The 20,349-nt window shown below is 41.6% G+C and overlaps 1 protein-coding gene and 1 long non-coding RNA gene across 3 annotated transcripts; both read left to right on the top strand.

Moving 5' to 3' along the window:
• Window positions 1-8,209: 8,209 nt before the first annotated feature.
• On the top strand, window positions 8,210-12,121 carry LOC117836954 (uncharacterized). The gene is made up of 2 exons (XR_004636211.2): window positions 8,210-8,511; window positions 10,142-12,121. It is a non-coding gene; the product is annotated as an uncharacterized lncRNA (long non-coding RNA).
• A 2,219-nt stretch (window positions 12,122-14,340) lies between these two features.
• On the top strand, window positions 14,341-18,709 carry LOC117838638 (UDP-rhamnose/UDP-galactose transporter 5). 2 transcript variants are annotated; one of them, XM_034718738.2, is made up of 6 exons: window positions 14,341-14,499; window positions 15,425-15,641; window positions 16,317-16,501; window positions 16,578-16,778; window positions 17,607-17,768; window positions 18,101-18,709. In XM_034718738.2, the coding sequence occupies exons 2-6, from the start codon at window positions 15,512-15,514 to the stop codon at window positions 18,419-18,421; spliced, it is 999 nt and encodes a 332-aa protein (XP_034574629.1). In that variant the 5' UTR covers window positions 14,341-14,499; window positions 15,425-15,511; the 3' UTR covers window positions 18,422-18,709. The 2 variants fall into 2 exon arrangements, with proteins under 2 accessions (XP_034574629.1, XP_034574630.1); XM_034718739.2 differs by lacking the exon at window positions 14,341-14,499 and adding an exon at window positions 14,711-14,728.
• Window positions 18,710-20,349: the final 1,640 nt, after the last annotated feature.

Below are 20,349 nucleotides of genomic sequence, written 5' to 3'. Positions count from 1 at the left end.
CAAAGCTTGGGAACCTGCATGCATGCAGTCACGGCTGCATCTACGTGTCTCTGATTTAAACGGGCCCCCGGCCCCATGAACATGCGTGTGGCCTAACTTGTAAACAGTGGGCTGGCATACGTAGCTGCATGCGTCACACTCCGCTATCTAGGCAAGACAAGATCGACGCACTGATCGATCGCTTTTGCGTGCAACGCTCTACAGAATCAACGTGTCCGTATACCTCCGTTTCAAGTTGTAGGTTCGTTTTAATTTTTCTAAATGTATAAATATTATTGTGAATCTGTGAAGCATGCGCTGTTACAGAAGTAGATGAAAAACGAGCTCCCAAGGCTGCATGTATAGTATGCGGGCCTTTTCCCCTTTCTGGAGATCGGGTTGGGGATCCGCCGGAATATTTTAATAGCAGCGAGATGGGTGCGCATGGAAGGAAATTCCCAGATGATGAGCAGTCTAGACGGGCAGGTTAATATATGCAAACCTTTTGCAAAAAGAAAGGCTGCATATGCACGCACTGTTCCAACAAACGTTTAATAGAATCATGGATGATGATACACTATCATGGATTCATGGATGTGTTATTTATATCATGCTTTATTTAGAACACAAATACTTGCACAACAAAAGAACGAAGGATTGTTGTATATATCCACTCATTGCTCAGCTCCAAAATTTTCTTGCTAATCAAATGCACCTCTTTTGTCGCGACTATGCCCGGCCCAGCAACCTTAAAGAGGATGGAATTCCCACCGGCAACGATGGCGGCCCAGCGCACTGAGCGCGATGGGCCACTTGTTGTTGCTGCTCCGCGCGAGTGGGCCGCGACGGGCCATTTCTTCCCGCTCGCATCGTTTCCCGGCAACCCGCCGCCGGCGACAGCGAGCACCACCACCACCTGCCGCCGGCCAGTCTTAAGCGAGCCACGGTGACACCCCCCCCTCCATGGTCAAACGGACGACCCGGCCTGACCTGGCATGAGCACAGTTTGGCTCGACATGTTTAGATCCGTACAATGACCGTGCCGTGCCGTGTCGGGCCGTGTGGCGAAGAAGCGGCCCAGGCACGGCACGCTGCCTCCCGACGGGCCTTAACGGCCTCGCCGTGCTCGTGCTAGCCCGCAGGCACGGCATCAAACAACCCTTCTTCAAAATCAGATTTAACACAGCAATTCAAATTTCACGAGTTCAAAATCGAATGGACTATTGTGCTAACTACATCACAATTGTTACAAGTCATACATACACATGCCAATAACATAAACATATATGAATTCAAAAGAGTGCAATATTATTTTGAGTTGTTTGTTTTGCTGCCTCATTAAAATCCTTTGTAGGTAAAAACTCACACCTCGTGAGAAAAACCTACAAAGGAAAAAAGAGTATAGCCAGCTCTATAATTGTTCAGATACATCACAATTGCATTACATTTAATCATCAAGATACAAGTTCTCAAATGATTCTTCAAGTTCTGGATCGTCCATGGTATATTGCAATCTTGAATCTCCTTACTCTCAATCCTTGATCAAAGCCAGCATCTCCACCATCTCAGGGGCCAGATGACGTCGCCGCTCCTCAATGATCCTACCAGTGGTACTAAATGCAGACTCGTAGAAACAGGCATAGTTATAACATCCCTAACTAAGATAGAAAGAACAGAATAGGATAACTTATGCTCATGCCACCAGTGCAATATGTTGAAGTGATCATCGTACTGGTTGACAGTGTCACTGTCTAGGTAGGCAGACAGTTCAGATGCAGCAGTAAGGGAGGTACCAGTACTAGCAGCCTGCAACAAAACACTTGCAGATGTTCTCCTAGATAGGAAGGAGGATGCAGAACCAGAACCCAGGCCAGTACCAAGGCTAGCAGCAACATAACCGGATGAAGTACCCTGATTACCAAAAATCTTACCCCAAGCGGTCTTTTTCTTACCTGTAGGTCCTGGCTATGTGGCCCTCTGCAACCTCACAGAATCAAACCTAACATCATATTTGGAAAAGATTGTAGACAATTCAACCCTTACATCAGTTAAGTAACAAGAATAATCATTTCCATTGAACGGAGACAATAGCCAAAGAACATTACTAAAACCTGTCATCTTAGCTTTAAGATCCAATATAAATGCAAAGGAATAAAGCATAGGTATATCACACTAATAATCTAAGTATTTAGACTTCATGGGTGCAACAATATTTTTGAGATCATCATCATACTCATAGGTACTAAGATGTCCAACTATTTCAAGAACATGATACAATACTAATGAAGCAGTAGAATAATAAACACCATACAGAACAACAGTATAATCATAAAACTGTTCAAGAAATAACAGAATCTTTTCAGCAACATACCAGTGTGTTTCTATCAGGAGTGGCAGGCCTTCAACCAAAGGGTGCTGAGTGGTTATAAACATAGAAATTGTGTTCTTATGGGGCATTAGATGCTTGAGCATGATATAAGTTGAATTCCATCTTACATCCATGTCCAAAGCAAACTTACGAGGGCGAACACCAACAACAACGCAATAGGACTTGTATGCAGCAATATGTTGGTTAGAAGAATTTAGGAATGAAATTGCAGTTCTAAATGCACTAAGCATAGGCTTGAAAAACATTAAGGCTAGCCTTAACAATAAGATTAATGATATGATAAGTACAACGCTGATGCAAAAATAGTTTTCCAATATAACCAAACAGTAAATGACTGAACCTACCAATGGTGGCAGTGTTTGCCAATGCATTATCCAATGTAACATAAAAGATCTTATCAGTTAAACCATAATCAGAAACAACATAAGTAATACGCTTAACAATATTATCAGTATTATGAGTTAATTAAACGAAGGTTTAAGATCATCTTATCTAGTTGCCAACCAGCATTCACATAATGAGCAACCACACTAAGGTAATCTTCCTTAGCATTACCAGACCATATGTTAGAGGTAAGAGCAATAGAGGAAACAGATTGCAAAAAAGCCACAAGATTAGTACGACGCTCATCGAAATACTTACCAAAATCTCTGGTGGTGGTTTGCCTCGACAAAGAAGTAAATCTAGGATTATGAGCAATCTGAATATACTCCTCAAATGCATCAGACTCACCAAAGTATAAAGGAAGATCTAGTATATCAATCAACCTACATAACTGGGTACGAGTAACATCAGCATTGTACTCCCGGAGATGGAGAGAGCCATCAGGATTGTACTTGAGTTGGGACTGAGCCATACGTGTAGCTCCTTGCAAGACTGGGCACCTTGGATGGTGCCTATGCAAGTGTCTAGTGCCACTAGAGGCAAAACTAGAATAGAGTTCCTTGCAATGGAGGCACCTGGCACCAGTTCTTACCCTCCTGCCACTCTTTACCTCGTACAGTGGCTCAAAGTCGTCCATACCTTAGAGGTGCAAGAACGACTCCTCTTGCTGCCCATACTCTCCGTTCCCGTCCCCGTCTCACCTCCAGCACCAGCAGTAGGCGGTGGCAGATCTCAACACCGGGCTAATCATCGGCATCGGGGAGGGGGATGTTGACTAGTTCACGCTGATCCGCCTCCAAGTCAGACTCATCATCTCCGGTCTCCCCCATCAACCTCAACTCCTCGTTGTAGCAGGTTAGATAGTATGCCATTGGTGGCTCCCCGACTCCTCAGCAGGTGTGCACCGAAGACCTGCAGAGAGAGTGACACAGAGAAGCAGAGAAGCACGTTAGCATGGTAGATGAGAAGCAAAGAAGCACCAGAGTTTGGCTTACCTCATACTCGAGCGCATCCGGAGCACCGGAGTCGCCGTCAATGTCATCTATCCACCCACCAGAGAAGCACCAAAGTACGGTAGAGGAGAAGCAGAGAAGCACTGAAGCACGGTACAGGCGAAGCAGAGAAGCACTAGAGTTTGGCTTACCTCTTCCTTGTGCGCACCTGGAGCACCAGCCACTAGAGACTGAGAGGGAGAAGAGGCGGCGTAGAGCTGACTCATCAAGAGGGAGGAGGAGGCGGATCTGCAAGGAGAGGAGCGGAGTCGATGAGGGAGGCAGCGTAGAGCCGACTCACCGATAGGGAGGAGGCGGCAGATCTGCAAGGAGAGGAGTAGATGTCACACCCTGAAATTTCCGAATTTCAGGATGTGAATAAAAGGAATAAATAAACAATGATTTTCTCATAATTTTAAAATTTTCCCAACATTTATTTTTCTTTACAGGAAATTTAGTATAGGAAAAATAATTGTTTGCTTTTATAAATTAATAATGTTGTTCTATGTTTGTGCATTCTTGTCGTTGCATCTTGGTGTTTCTTGAGTGCAAAAGTTTGAAAAATGTGTTTAGACGTTACCCAGACCCTTGTGAGAATTTTCCATCTTTTTCCGGAAATTATTTTCCTTTTCCTAGAGCTAAATCCAATTTTTGGAAGGCTTTAGAATCCTTTTCACGAGATTCAAGTATTTTATTTGGATTCCTTGCATCCCAATCCATCTCTGAGATTTATCTCAGATTTTTCGGAATTTTCTAGGTATTTTTCTCGCTTTTGAAATGAGTCCAGCTATTTCTGGAATTGTTTTCGCGCAGATAAATAAAATCAGAAATTCCGAAAATAAAAAGTCAACTCGAAAATATCTTTTTCCGAGTGTGGCCTATATATATATCACCGCGTTCGTCTCGACGCGAGGATTTCAGATCTGAAAACCTTTTCACGAGTTGCATCTTCTAACTCCGTAGATCTGAAGTCAAAGTTCGGTCTTCGTCAAACTCCGGCGAGCTTTTCCGGCGAAACCGTGGACTTCCAGCGAAAACCGACACCATGGAGTTCCTCTCTTCGAGCTCTACGCCGTGGTGTGGTGGATTGCATGAATCCGATGTTGGCTCCGTCGTCTTCCCCAACTCCGGCGAGCTTTTCGGCCGCCATTGTTCATCTTTGGCTGAAGGTGAGCACACCATCTTGTTCGCCTCGTCGATATCGTTCCATTTTGCCGTTCATGCGCGAGATCGGGCTTCGTTTCCAGTTTTCCCATCTTTCTCTCTCCTGTTTCTTTTTCTTTCTGTAAACAACCGAGAACCATGGCTGCCGCCTGGTTCGCCCAGCTCGCCCGCCGTGCGCTGCAGCTGCCCGCCGCCGCCGCCGCGTCTTGCGCGCCTAGCGCCGCCGCGCCCCTGGCCTGGCCCGGCCCCGGCCGCCGTCGCCGGCCAGCGCCGCCGGGAAGCCCGGGAGGGCCGGTCGGGCAGTTCATCGGGAGGTTGAAGATGAGATGGTGATTTTACTATTAGGCCCCTGAGGAAAACTCAAATTTTCAGCTTATTTCTTGTGTCTTGGCAACTTCACAGAAAACCCCTCGATCTTTCCGGTCCCATTCAATTTAAGCCGAGCCTCACAATCTTTTGGATCTAACCCTGTTATTTCTATTATTTGCGAGCACTATTCCTGGTGTCTTGCAAATTTTCCTTGCTAACCCCTGAGGTCTACGGTTAATTATGTTTAGGCCCCTACAACCTTGTTTAACCCATAGAATCTACGTTTTAATTCCGTTTTCGTCCGTTCAAGTTGCGTTAGATTCATAATGATGTAAATTACACGTTAGTAGTAATGTTTTCCTTCACACATGTTTTTGAAAATAAAATTTATTTTAAAATTGATTAATGCTTGACAAACGAGTTCTTCTCTAAATAAAATCTATTTAGTGTTAAACATCGTTTTTCATAATAATTGTTAATTTGATTAATGCCTACTTCATACCCTCTTCTAAATAAAAGCCAATTAGGTTATATGTCGGTTTTTCATAAACTAAAGTTAATTGGATTAATGCCTATCTAAATAATTCTTCCAATTAAAAGCCACTTAGAGTTATACCTCGGCGTTTCATAAATTAAATTCAATTTGATTAATGTTTATTCAATTTGTTTTCTAAATAAAATCTGTATAGGTTATATCTCGAGTTTTCATAATTAAATATTAATTTGGCTAATATAAATATAAATGTGTTTTTAATTTAATCTACTTAGTTGAACTCGAGATGTAAAGCTATACGCTTAGATGTCTACATGTATCTTATTTTTAAATTAAATGTTTAATTTGCATAAATTGTACTCAAATACTTATAAATAAAATTGGAGTAAGCTTTACACCGTCTTTTCTTATGAAAATATAAATATGACTTGATTAATTCTAACTAAGGATATTTCTCTGAAATATCTTTAAATTGCTTTTCTCAACTAAAATAAATAAAGCTTGTAGCTCTTATCTTTCTTTTATAATTCAAAACTCTCGATAGCTTTATCTTTTCAACCATAGTTCCGTTTTAAGCGTTCCTTACGTTCGCGTGACCTTAGATCGAGCCTTGTCGTTAGTACGCTCTTTTAAAGCTTTCCTTTTGTTTTGGTGTACTGCTCTTAGTTGTATTTGTTTGTTTGCTTGTATGATTGTGCCGGTGATTGCTTTGAGTAGAAGGATCGCTGTTCGAAAGCTTTGAAGATTAAGAGTTTCAAGAGAACAAGAGCCGAAGAGCAGTAAGAAGTAACTTGTCGCTGGAAAAAGGCAAGTGTGTCCTTGTGCTTTTGTCCCAATAACTTTATTTAATCACTATTGCATATGCTTGCATTAAATTTGATGGGTCCTATTAAGGTTTGCCTAGTTTTCGTGATTATTCCTTGCCAACCTGGGTTTACCTTTCTGTTGGGTAGCTATGCTTAGCTGCTATACTTGGGTTATGGTGGTTCTAATGAACAAAGATGATGAACTTATTTTATTTATGCTACACCTTCCTTTATTACAAGATCACTGTGATTAATTGGAACATGGAGAACCACCCAGGAAAACAGTGCTACCACAAGACTAAATGGCTCTGGTCTTGGCTGAATAATTAGAAACTCTAGTTTGGGGTAACCTTACCGAAAGGGCAAGAGGGGAGGCGTTGATGGGATATAGCACTCGCTCTCTTGGGAAGTGGGCTTGGCTAAGACACTATACCCTCTAGGGGACTGCTATGTTTCGCTTCGACCTGAAACCTTAGCGGGTTACCACATTGCTAGCGAATCTTTGTAAAGGCCTCGTAGCGTCCCTATGCAATCACACCTCGGAAGTGTGGTATTGTGCCTGATCAGCACAAGCGTGGTTGGGTCTAAAGTTCTTTTGAGCTTTTACGCGACTTGTGGGTAAAGATGTGCGACCTCTGCAGAGTGTAAAACTGATCGATCAGCCGTGCTCACGGTCAAGAGCGGCCTGGACCCTCACATGAGTAATATACTTGAAGATGGATTTAAATTGTGGTTTATGCTATGGTTATGGTTGTGCCATATGCTTATGGCTTATATTTATGTTTATATTAATTGTGGGTTGATATATACTTATACTTTAGTAATCAGGTGCTAATAAAATTTGACCAACTAAAAATGCTTAATGCAGTCAACCAGTCAGCCTTTCCTTGTTTAAGCCTTGCATTCATATTCTCCTCACACTTGCTGAGTACGACAAGTGCTCACCCTTGCTATAACCAACATTGCTCAGAAGAAGAAGCTGCTATGAAGTTGAGAAGATGCTGAGTTCTAGGCGTACGCAGCCCCCAGTCGATTGCCTGTGAAGTTTGGAGCCTCCGTTTCCATAATTAAGCTGTATATCTCTGATGGTTTGTAAGTCTTTATTTGTATCTTTTTACGTGATACTGTTGCTGTTATTCACTTATGATGTCACTATATGTATGAAACTTGATCCTGGCATACATATAGGTAGCATTCGGTTTTACCTTTAAAACCGGGTGTGATAGTAGAGTCGATAAGGGAAGCGGTGGATGTGCAATGAGGGAGCCAGGGAGGCGGTAGATCTGCGAGGGGAGGAGCGAAGTTGACGAGGGAGGTGGCGGATCTACGAGGGGATGAGCGAAGTCGATGAGGGAGGCCGAGAGGCGATACGGTGGCGGGCGAGGGAGGCGATACGGCGGGCGAGCGAGGGCCGATGGGAGGAGTTGATGAGGGAGGCAGAGGGGCAAGCGGCAAGCCGACAGCGGGCGAGGAGGCGGCGGATATGTGAGGGGAGGAGGCGAGGAGTGGAGTCGAGGAGACAAAGGGAGGCGGAGGGGTGAGGGAGCAGGGGAGGCGGCGGAATGGAGGTAGGGTTTGGGGTTGGGGGGCGGTCGCCGGCTAGTATATATATGGCCACGGAGGTGGGCTGAGCGGGCCTTAACAGGCCGGGCTGCCCGCTTAATTGTGACGGGCCAAATGGGTTGTGCCGTACCGAGCTAGCATGCGGGCTGAAAGAGCGACCCATGCACGACCCGTGGTATGGGCTGGGCCAGCACGAGCACGACGTCCGCTGTGCCATGCCGTGTCTGGATCGGGCCAAAATCCCATGCCGTGGGCCAGCCCACGTGGCATGGGACATATGGCCAACTATATCCGCAACCAGCTTCTCTCCCCTACTCCAGATGTCAGCTTCTCCGCTCAGCCCAGTGGCCAATGACTCCCCATTTCCTATCCGCTTGAACGCAAGGATTAAGGTAGAACTTCTCAGATCCAGTCCGCTTCTTCCTAACCATGGTTAGGCTCTCATGCTCATCCTTTCCCTTTTCTCCAAATTGTTTCCTTCCTTGCCGAGACCACCTGTATTCTATTTTTGGGATGCAGCAGGAAAGAGAAATGATACGGATGCCAGGCTATCCTTAAATCATGTTAGTATTCTAGAGATAGTTGAAGCAGGAATTGTTCGTATGAAATGCATATTTTTTAGGGAGTATAGTGGAAGCTATGCTACAATTGAATCAAATGTGCTTCAAATATGAAAGTCTGGAATTAGAGTGTGCCCACATGGCCACATGTGACTGCACCTATCTTTCAACAGCTTCAAAATGAAGAAAATGTGGATGTAGAAGAAGACTAGGTGGAAGATGAGCCATTGAACCAGAGTGCAAGTTGTTCTAGGCTGCTAGCTAGCAGCTTATTGCTATTTATTATGTGCTAAATTTGAGATTTCCAGTATGTAATGTAATAGAACTTACGTAGTAGAACCTGTGAGCAACTTTCCTTTTAACAAATAGTAAAGTACATTCGCCTATTTGGTTTTATGGGAAAATGGCATCTAAGCATATCCGCATTGTCTTGAAACTAACTTATGTGTCCATATCGGTCTTGCATAGCTGCATACAAATTCTTCTGCTTACTGGGTGAACTGCTCTGGTTAATTTTCGCACCTGCACACTGTTCCCTACTACATTTCACACATATAATTAACCACTTCATTTTCTGCGGTTGAAGCTTGGATTCCTAAATCTTATGGCCTTGTTCATTTGGGCAAGCCTAAAAATAGATATGAGTTCTCTAAAGACATCGATAAGAAAATTGTTCTAGATTTTTCATCATGGACTTTCAATGTTACTACATCGGTTGGAATCATCATGGTCAACAAAGCTTTAATGGCTCATGGATTTAGTTTTGGTATGTCTGTGCAGTGAAGAGTTATTTATCAATGGCTAGTCTATATTTCTTGTATTTGTGTCTATTGAGGGGTGTTATCTTTATTGTATCTTCGTGGGCTTTATTAGAGTTCAAACCGAATGCATATTTTTTTATTTTAAAAAGTTAAATCAGTGTTAACCTATTTGGCTTTGCTGAAAAAGGAAGTGGTGGTAATTCATGTACAATTTCCTTGGAGAGAGCATATTCAGAGAACTGACAGACCTCTTATAAACTTTAGTGGGTTTAATGATGCTAATGCAAATTTCCTACACAATTTTATCTAAAGAAAAGGGATTCCGTGCTTATTATGAATGGTGTATACTCTTCTATCAATAAAATATTAATTGAAAATTAAATTTGTACCAAAATATCCACATTTTATTTGTTAATGAGCAAAGAAAAATTGTAAAACCAACTTACATAGTTCTCTGACTTTCAGAGGTTCCTGCTGATCCTGAAACAGTGAAACCTATCCTCTTCTTGCTGCTAACATTAAACTTCCTTGGCATAAATTGGTAATGTGTCTTTTAATGGTTTATTGCCTCTATGGAAGCAATAAACATGTTAACATTATTTAATATTTTGCAGTATGTTAGGTACTTGCAGATTCTACCATATTTTTGCACCTTCTCAACAAACTGTGAAATGAGAATTTGGATAACTGAGATTCTACCGTATTCCTTCCATTCCATTAATTACACTTTCTTCTTTGCAGCTACAACATTAACCAGGCTTCATTTTGTGACTACCACCTTGATGACTATCGTATTTTTGTGGTTAGGCCTGAGCCATCCCTCCCACTTACCGGTAACAGATCTGATTAAATTTGTCATATTTTCAAACTTGTCGATTTTTGGGATGAATGTGAGCTTGCTGTGGAATTATGTGGGCTTTTATCAGGTGAGTAAATATTTTCAATAGCTAAACTAACGATAAATTGTTAACAAATAAATTCATTTTAATCTGTTGCTCAGATAACAAACCTGTGCATGATACCTGCATCATGTCTTCTGGAGGTTGTCTTTGACCATGTACATTATTCCCAGGATACAATGCTGAGCATAATGATTTTGCCTATAGGAGTTGCAATATGCACAGTTACTGATGTCACTGTGAGAGCAAGAGGTCTTATTGCGGCTGTTCTAGCTATTGGGAGCATAGTTTTGTAACACTATGTAAGCCTGGCCACCTTAGTATACCGATTTCTTTTTTTGAAAGATCCTTAGTATATCGATTTCTTTGGCATGCTTCAAATCTTTCCAAGGAAAAGTATTTACATATGGCACTATAGTGACAGTGATGCTTGTTCATTGCAAAGTTATGTATAACTAGCAGTTACTGAATCATTTGTTGGTGTTGCTGCTGCTTTAGGATGTAGCTCCTTTGTTTACACATTGGAATACAGTTACTCCAGTAGTGTAAAATTCCATATAGCTACTGTTTCATGCCAGTACATGGTATCTACCATTTTTGTGAACTTTAAGACTTGATGCAATGTCCTCATTATACTACTGCTTAATCTTTACAAGTTAACACTCCATTTCCCAGATATAGCATGTTTAATTTCTGTATTTACAGATAAAATGGTGATTAGCCTGCATTTAGCTGGTTGAGAATTTGCATTCGTGACAATGTGAAGATTTACAAGTTTATGGAGCACTTACAATGTGGCTGAAATTCCTCCATATTTCTGCTTGACCTGTTAGTGATAACTTCTAGCAACTTGTAGCTTCATTGAAGTGCCATCCTTTGCTGCATCTGCATCAGAATTTTGGATTTAGAGCCTGTTTATTTGAGCTGCAGCTTTTGAGCTTTTCTGAGAATCTGCTACTAGCTTTTTGTTATGAAAAAGCTAACACTAGCTTTTAGAATATGTGTTTAACTTTCTGAGCTCAGAAAGATAAGAAGAATTTTCTAGCTTCCCATATAAACTCAGCGAAAGCTGCACATGTTTGAGCTTCCTGGTAGAAGCTGCCAGGAAGCTTAAACAAACAGGTCCGTGCCTTCCTTACTGTATTGATTCCCACATTCTGCAGTTTTTCCTCACACTCTCATGGTGTCAATCTGAGCCAATTCATCTGCATCGGCCGGTTTTCCGCTGTATCCTTCCAAGTCCTGTGCCACATGAAGACCGTTCTTGTTCTGTTCCTTGGGTTTCTCCTCTTTGGCAAGGAGGGCCTGCATCTTTTCTTGGGATGCTTCTCGCTGTTCTGGAATGATTTATGGTACGGGAATGCGTCAGCTAAACCAGGTGGCAAAGAGCGGGTAGCGTCCTGCCAGTGAGGGCTGTGAGTCTCAAAAGTTTAGAAGAAAAGACCGGCGCAGCTATAACAAAAGTGAAAAGCTTTGTGTTTACTGCACAGGCTAAACTCTTCTATCGTACTCCCTCCGTTTTAAATTGTAGGTCCCTCCGTTTTAAATTGTAGATCATTTTAGCTCTTCTAAGTTCATATATAGATAGTATTATGCATTTAGACATTCACTATAGCTAGGTGCATAGCAAAACCTATGCACCTAGAAAAGCTAAAATGACCTACAATTTAGAATGGAGGGAGTAGATACTTTGCGATGTTATAGTTACATGCATACAGTACGATTTCATTTTTGACTCTGCGAATCATTTGTAGCGAGGGGAGCGTCAGATGTTTTACAAGACTTCAAGGCAGTTTATCAAATATAGTAAACTGTTTGCAAAGCATTCTGTATTCGGTGTGAGTATATGCTCAACACTTCGACTAAATTGCACAATGTGCAACGGGCACCTTTTCTGAAAAAACTTGAGTTCAGCATCAGTACAACTCGGACGTGCTCATCGGCGATGACTGTAACAGCCAACTGAAGTTCAACACTGTAACATTGTGTTCTGCAGGCTAAGAAGATTCTACGATGTTTAACGACTTGAGGCATCAGGGAGAGAAGACGGATGTTTGTGTTAGAGCTAATTTAGATGATGCGTCAGCATCAGGAACGAGCAATTGAGCCATCTATTCAATTCCACACGGACTCAGACGCAACGCTGCTAGAAACGCACAAGCTATAGATGTGTGAAGCAAATAGCGTCAGGATTCTCAAGTAGACAAGTACAGGCAACAAAATGACTTTGGAATTGTATCAAGCAGAATATTCATGCCTGACACAGATTGCGTTACAATTACTGCTTTGCATTTTTAAATACTCTCTCACGAGTTAAAGATAAGAGTGATAATTTTGACGACGTGGTCCTTGAAACAAAACGTCCACTTTAATTTCTAATAAGATATATTGCAAAATCATAGCAAAAATTGCATGAATGTGTGATTATAAAACTTATTTTTGTGACAAATCTAGCCATGATGTTTTTAAATATTTTTTTTTGAGTAACGATGTTTTTAAATATTCAATCAATCTCACTGTACATAAAGTAACTGATGGTCAATTTTTTGATATATATTTTTTTTAGATGGCACTCCGCTTGCTCGCGTACGGACTAGCTCGGGCTGATCGCCGTGGTGCGGAGCTCTTCCTCCCCTTTCTCCCTGTCCATTCTCTCTGAAACTTCCTGCCACCAGTAATTTTTTGATATATTTTACTGCAAGCAACCAAAAATGTTATTCTTTTGTGACTAAAGGGAGTAGTGGTGTATGCTTATATAAAAAAATGTTTGGCTTTATTAGTTCATCTAAAAGAAGAATTCTGAATTTATATATCACTGGTTTTTCTGGTTCATGGCTTTTCCTATGTAGAGTGCTTGCTGCTTTTCCGTGCTTGCTACATCGACATGCTAAATCAAACCCTTTTCTTAATCACCACATGCACGAAATAGCTTGGGATTATATGTCAGAAAGTAGCATGGCACTAAATATTCATAAATCATAATTAGATGTAGTCAACTTGTTAGCTCCTTTTAGTTAAAAGTCATAACATATTGTTATAGGGCTGGCTAGTGTATTTCACACTCCGTTTTTAGAAAAAAAAAGGGCAAAGCTACCTATGGGATTTCTCTTGATGCTTATAAAATAGGCAATCTTGATCGATTGCCTTAACTTGCATGCCATGTTCATTTGACTGAGGTGGCTAGCTAGCTTGTGATTTGAAAAAGGTTGCATCAATTTAGCGTAGCCTGTCGGGTTTCTGCCCAGCCATTGCACCATTTCATGCAATACCTAAGAGCTAGCGGTTAGATGAAGCATCTATTATTCATGACAATAGGTGAGAAAATTGGGACAGCTCTCCAAGACGATTCACTGGAGTCATAGTCCCAAACAACGCGAATTAATTTAACATCCCATACAAATAGTTAGGACACACATGATGATCATGGACGATGCTCGCTATGCGAATCAACATTTGACTCCATGGAATGTGTGGTTGTTGGTGGTGGTGGTTACCAAGCGATAACACGTTAGCACCACATCATGGAAGAAGGCTACTGCGGATTGCACAGTTCAGGGGATGTCAACTGATTAATGAGAGTGATGAAGCATGTGCGGAGATAGATTTAAGGGTTGGATGTTCTTATAAGATCATGTAAAAAACAGACACCGTTAGGAGAATGATACCCTTTATTATTAAATGGATAAAAAAGATACATTAGTTGACTGTAAAATTGCCATTGCTATTGCTATTGCATAAGCTAAAGTCAAAGAGACGCGTGAATTTCATCCCAAACTTTAGTAAATATGACATCTCTAGGAGTTGCCACAGATTCCTACCGAATCCAAGTGTTCGACATGACATCAAATCGAAAACTTAGATGGAGTCTAATTTGTTAACTATCTTTTAGGTGACGGAAATAAAAAACAAATTTCATGTCACCTCACCTGAAAACAGAGTTTATGCATGTAGACAATTCGGAAGGCAGACATGACAGCAGTTTCTTGTCACCTTACTTAGAACGAAATCACGGCGATTTAACCAAGAAAGAGGGCAAATACTTAATTACTCCCCGCACGGCGCTTCCCCCCACTCCGGCCCGCATCGCGCAGCCCGCGCCACCTGACCGCCTCTCCCTCGCCGGCAACCCGCAGCGCAGCGGCGACCGGCGACGGCGAGCGCCTCCATCACCTGCCGGCGGCGAGTCGTCGGCGAGCCGCAGTGAGTTCCTCCTCCCCTTTTCTCCTGCCCCCTGCTCTTCCTTCTTCTCTTCCTCAAGCCCGGCCTCCTCGCCCCGCTCCGCAACCACCTCCTCTCCTATTCCAGATGCCGCAGCCTCCGCTCAGCCCAGCTTTACCCCACCTTGCAGATCCAGTGGCGACCCCTTGTCCTCTAGCCGCGTGATCTCAAGGAACAACTTCCAGATCCACTCCGCTTCTCCCAAGCTACGGTTAGCCTCGCGTGCTTCTCCTTCCCCCTTTCTCCAGATCGCTACCCTCCTGCCGAAACCACCGGTCTTCTGTTTTAGGATGCTGCAGGAAATGATCTGTATTGCTATGCCATTGTGGAATCATGCCAATATTCTAGAGAGAGTGGGAGGACGAATTGTGTGATTCAAATGCAAGTATTGTTCTCGGCAGTACAATGGAAGCCATGCCAGAGTTGAATCACATTTTCTTCAAATGTCAGTCTGGAATTAGAGTGCGCTCACATGTGACAGTACTTATGCTTCAACAGCTTCAAAATGAAGGAAATAAGGATGAAGAAGAAGCCTAGGTGGAGAATGAACCAGAGTGCAAACTGTGTTAGTTATTAGCTTATTGCTAGTCATTATGCCCTTTACTAGTATACCCGAAAGTTGAGACTTCCTTCCAGTATGCTATGTAATAGAACTTAAATAGAATATAGGATCAACTTATTGCTGTTTCTTTTAAATAGTAAAGCGTATCCGAGTATTGGGTTTCCTGGGAAAATATCATAACCTGATATCCTCGTCGTTTTATCCGTATCCGTGTCAGTGTCGCATAGCTGCACAAAAATACTTCTGCGTACTGGGTGAACTGCTCTGGTTAATTTTCGTACTGGTGCTCTGTTCTCTAATACACATACGCACGTATACAATGATTATTCTCTTCATTTTCTGCAGTTCAAGCTTGGATTCCTGAATCTTATGGCTTCATTCCTTTGGAGATTGTAATTCAGCAAGCTTTATATTGAATTTGTGAAAATAGAGATGAGTTCTCTGAAGAAATCCGACAAGAAAGCTGCCCTGGATTTCGCAGCATGGAGTTTCAATGTTACTACATCAGTTGGAATCATCATGGTCAACAAAGCTTTAATGGCTACTCATGGATTTAGTTTCGGTATGTCTGTGGTTTAGTGAAGATTTATTTATCCAATCTCTAAATGAGTGGTGTTGTCTGGTGCTGTATCTTCTTATGCATTTATTGGAGTTTGTACTGAAATGTATGCATATTTTCTGTTTTTTTAAAAAACAAATTAGTCCTGTCCTGTTTTGGTTTTCCTGGAAAAAAGTGAGGTTGGGTCTAAATTATTTGTGGTATAATTTCCTTAGAGAGAACTGACAATTATCTTATGAACTATTAGTGGCTTTAAGTTTTAACATTGCTACTGCAATATTTAAATTTATTTAAAGAAAAGGGATTCCTCCCTTAATACGAATGCTGTATGCTCTTTTGTCAATAAGACTTTATTTTCAACTGCAAATGCCTTTGTTAATGAGCGAAGAATAATTGTAAAACAAACTTATAAAGTGCTCCAACTAGCAGAGGCTCCTACTGAACCTAAAATGCTAAAGCCTATTTCTAGCTGCTAAGACTAAACTTTCTTGGCATAAATTGGTAATGTGTCTTTTGACGGTTAATGGCCTCTATGGAAGCAATATACCATGTTAGCATTATTTAATTTCTTGCAGTATGTTAGGTAGTTGCAGATTCTACAATATGTCTGCACCTTCTCAACAAACTGTGAATGGTATATCTCCTTCCATGCCATTAATTACATTTTCTTCTTTGCAGCCACAACTTTAACCGGTCTTCATTTTGTGACTACCACCTTGATGACTATCGTATTTCGGTGGTTAGGTCTGAGCCAGCCTTCCCACTTGCCGCTAGCAGATCTGATTAAATTTGTCATATTTTCAAACTTGTCGATTGTTGGGATGAATGTGAGCTTGATGTGGAACTCTGTGGGCTTTTATCAGGTTAGTGTATTTTTAGTAGCTATCCTCTGTGACTTTGAATTGTTAATAACTGAATCCATTCTATTCCCTTGTTCAGATAGCAAAGCTGTGCATGATACCTGCATCATGTCTTCTGGAGGTTGTCTTTGATCATGTACATTATTCCCGGGACACAAAGCTGAGCATAATGGTTGTGCTCATAGGAGTTGCAGTCTGCACAGTCACTGATGTCAGTGTGAATGCAAGAGGCCTAATTGCGGCTGTTATAGCTGTTTGGAGCACAGCTTTGCAGCAATATGTAAGTATGACCACCTTAGTGTATTGATTACTTATATGCTGAATTGACACTAAGCGAGAGCAATTGTGATTGCGTGGAATAATAGATTGATTAGGTCATACAAGGGTACAAGTATATATAGGGCATCCCTGAGAGAGGTTTATAGAATCAGAACCAATCTCATGGATATCATGCCTATCCTAACCAACGGGCCACGGCAGATGGCCGGCCCTAGCCCTGGCGTTACAACGCCTCAGGGCCTACACGCACACAGCACATACACATATCTAACACTAAGATTGCTTGCTATGTCTGCTTCTGTTTGCAATTAGCTGCAAGTTTTTTTTTTCATACTTCAAACCTTTCAAAGGACAATGTATTGAAATATGGCTTATGGCACGATAGTTACATTGATGCTCATTTACTGCAAAGTTATGAGTAATTAGCAGCTACTGAATCATTCATTGGTGTTGACGCTGCTGAATGTAGCTCCTTTGTTTAGACATTAGGATATAGCTACTCTAGAACTCTAAAAATTCAGATATAGCTACTCACCATGCCAATACTTGGTATTTGACAGTTTTGAACTGTAAGACTTGATGCAATGTCCTCGTTATATTACTGCTTAATCTTACAAGTTATCACTCCATTTCCGAAATATGGAACATACAATTTCATTTAATATCATAACTTTGTCATTTTTTCAACTATATGACTGCCCTTGCTGCCTTAAATTTTCAGTAATCATCTATTGCACTGCATATGTACTTTGGTCCTGTCATAGTGTCATATACCTTTATTTTAGAGGCTACAATTTTTATTCTTTTCTACGTTCTGCTTGTTTTGCAGTATGTTCATTTTCTCCAGAGGAAGTACTCACTGAACTCATTCAATCTCCTGGGCCACACTGCTCCAGCCCAGGCAGGATCCCTCCTGCTAGTGGGACCATTTGTAGATTTCTTGTTGACAGGCAAAAGGGTGGACCACTTCAATTTCTCATCTCTTGCTCTGGTAAGTGAAATTTCCTAACATTGTTTTTATTTCTGTGATCATATGACAATTTATGCTGCTGCTTCTCTATGCATAATTCATCTTCCTGTTTACTTAGTGATAAACATGTGATTATCCTGCATTAAGCTGGTTGAGAATTTGCAATAGTGCCCATGTGATGGTTCATAAGTTTATGGAGCAGTTATATTGTGGCTCAAATTCCTCCATCATTCTGCTTGGCTTGTTAGCAATAACTTCTAGCAACTCTGGCTTCATTCAAATGTCATCCTTTGCTGCATCAGAATGTTTTATTCGAATGCCATCCTTACCATATTGTTGCCCTCATTCTGCAGTTTTTCCTCACGCTCTCATGTTTCATTGCCATCGGTGTCAACCTGAGCCAATTCATCTGCATTGGCCGGTTTTCTGCTGTATCCTTCCAAGTCCTGGGCCACATGAAGACTGTTCTTGTTCTGTCCCTCGGGTTTCTCTTTTTTGGCAAGGAGGGCCTGAATCTTCAGGTAGTTCTTGGGATGGTCCTTGCTGTTCTCGGAATGATATGGTATGGGAACGCGTCAGCTAAACCAGGTGGCAAAGAGCGGCGTAGTATATTGCCAGTGAGGTCTGCAAGTCTCAAGGGAAGTTCAGAAGAAAAGGCCGGTGCTGAGAAATAGTCTTGCTATCTCACTCCATTTGAGAGAACCATTTTTTCTTCGAGGTTAAATTTCTGGTGGAGCAAGCACCGCAGAAGTGGAAAGCTTCATGTTTACTGCAGAAGCTGAATTCTTTGTGTCTAGAAACTCTTATAGGTATACAGTACGACTTCATTTTTGACTCTGAATCATTTGCAGCGAGTGAAATGACATGTTTTACAAGACTTGAGGACGGGGTTTTACCAAATATAGTGTAATTGTTTGCGAAACATTGACTTCTGTATTTCATGTGAATTTGTGCTGAGCCTATTACCTTTCTTGGCTACTCCAAACTGACGAACTTGACCTCATCTGGTCTTTACAAACGAGCCCATTGCTGAATGTTCAGGAATCAGGATAAGGCGATGATGAATCATGTAGTACCAAGGCTATCCAATTGAATTAACATCGGCTTATGATAATGCGAATTTAGGGCAGTCCCAATAAGATATCGATGATAGTTTCTATTCCTCTTAATTGTCATGCTAACTAAGCAATTTGTTGATGTGGCAGTAGATTTATTATGGAGAGAGAAACTATTTCCTGAAGAGAAAACCAAGTCCTCATGCATACCGATGGGTCAAGAAATCAGCGAATCTGCATTGAGAAGAAATCAGCGAATCTGCATTGAGGAGACGCAAGTAGTTTCTTCTTGCTTACTGCCGAATCCTTTGCGCTTGCACCGCGGTTACCCATCACTCGAGCTTTTTTACATGATGCATAGATGATTTAGTACTAGAAGGGAGAATGATTAGTTGGATTTTTGTTTAGACTCTAGATAAAAAAATTACATTGTGAAGGATGATTTCATGATACAGTCTTTTAGACTATGGAAACTACGATGGTTTTTCCCATTGGGAGTGCCCTTGCACATGCACATTCTTTTTTGCTAAAACTTTGATTAAATGTGATGGAACATGCGTAGTGACGCGCCGCGCCAGCCTGGCTGTCTGCCATTGCCCTCCATTGGTTGCACAGCATACGCGCATAACTGCTACATGAGCTTCTTCTTTTTTTTTAACGGACAAATTTTATTACATTCAGGTCCTCACTTCTCTTCCACGTTTCTGGTGAACTGCGCTGCCCACGAACAATACGCCCATTGAAACCAGTGGACAACCTCTAGCTAATAAGGTGCATTTGACTTTTGACACAAGTGGGCAGTGGAGAACCTTTTAGGACGCGTTTGACACCTCACAATTTCATTTTCTCGTGACTCTCAACTACTCCCTCCGTTTCAAATTATAGGTCGTTTTAATTTTTCTAAATTCATATCTAGATGCATAATAATATCTACGAATATAGAAAAAAATCAAAACGACCTACATTTCAAAATGGAGGGAGTAGAACTTTACGTTTCAATTTTGTTACTGTTTGATTGCTGAATAAAAAACTATATACCATATGATATGGAAAGTAGATAAATATGCATGCCATTTTTACTACACTTTTGTAATGATATTTAATGATATTCCTTTTGCTTCCACGTGGATCCATATTTCTTTCTGAGGATGTGGGTAGCGAGCTCACATCCACTCCAGTACTCGACCGCGGACAGCAGCCACAGAATAGATCAGCCGTTCATTTTTCTCCCTTCATTCTGTTCCTAACGGTGGCTAACGGCCTAAACAGTCTCGTCCCTCACCATCTCCTCAACCAAACACAAAACTAGGATGGACTTATTCCTGTGACCAAACACGAAATTAGACCAAACACGAAATTAGGATGATCCCAACCCACCTTGTCCCAGAACCAAACAAAACCAAACACATGCTACCTGTCGTTGGACACAACAAGTAGTAATTGCAAGCCAGCAAATAAGAGTACCAAGACAAATGATTCAGCTCCAATAAATCGTGCTATAAACCTGTACAGACTCTTCATACATGAAACCTCAAAAACAAATGGGG

The sequence above is a fragment of the Setaria viridis genome, chromosome 9, assembly GCF_005286985.2.
Source record: "Setaria viridis chromosome 9, Setaria_viridis_v4.0, whole genome shotgun sequence".
In the NCBI taxonomy this organism is placed as follows: domain Eukaryota; kingdom Viridiplantae; phylum Streptophyta; class Magnoliopsida; order Poales; family Poaceae; genus Setaria; species Setaria viridis.
Note: the sequence above shows the minus strand (reverse complement) of the source record. Positions and strands in the feature narration are given on the sequence as shown.

Bases quoted from the DNA above. Each gene is read 5' to 3' on its own strand.
- LOC117838638 (XM_034718738.2), top strand. From the start codon at position 15,512: ATGAGTTCTCTGAAGAAATCCGACAAGAAAGCTGCCCTGGATTTCGCA. The intron at 15,642-16,316 runs GTATGTCTGTGG...TCTTCTTTGCAG, and splicing joins TACTCATGGATTTAGTTTCG to CCACAACTTTAACCGGTCTT. The intron at 17,769-18,100 runs GTAAGTGAAATT...CTCATTCTGCAG, and splicing joins ATTTCTCATCTCTTGCTCTG to TTTTTCCTCACGCTCTCATG.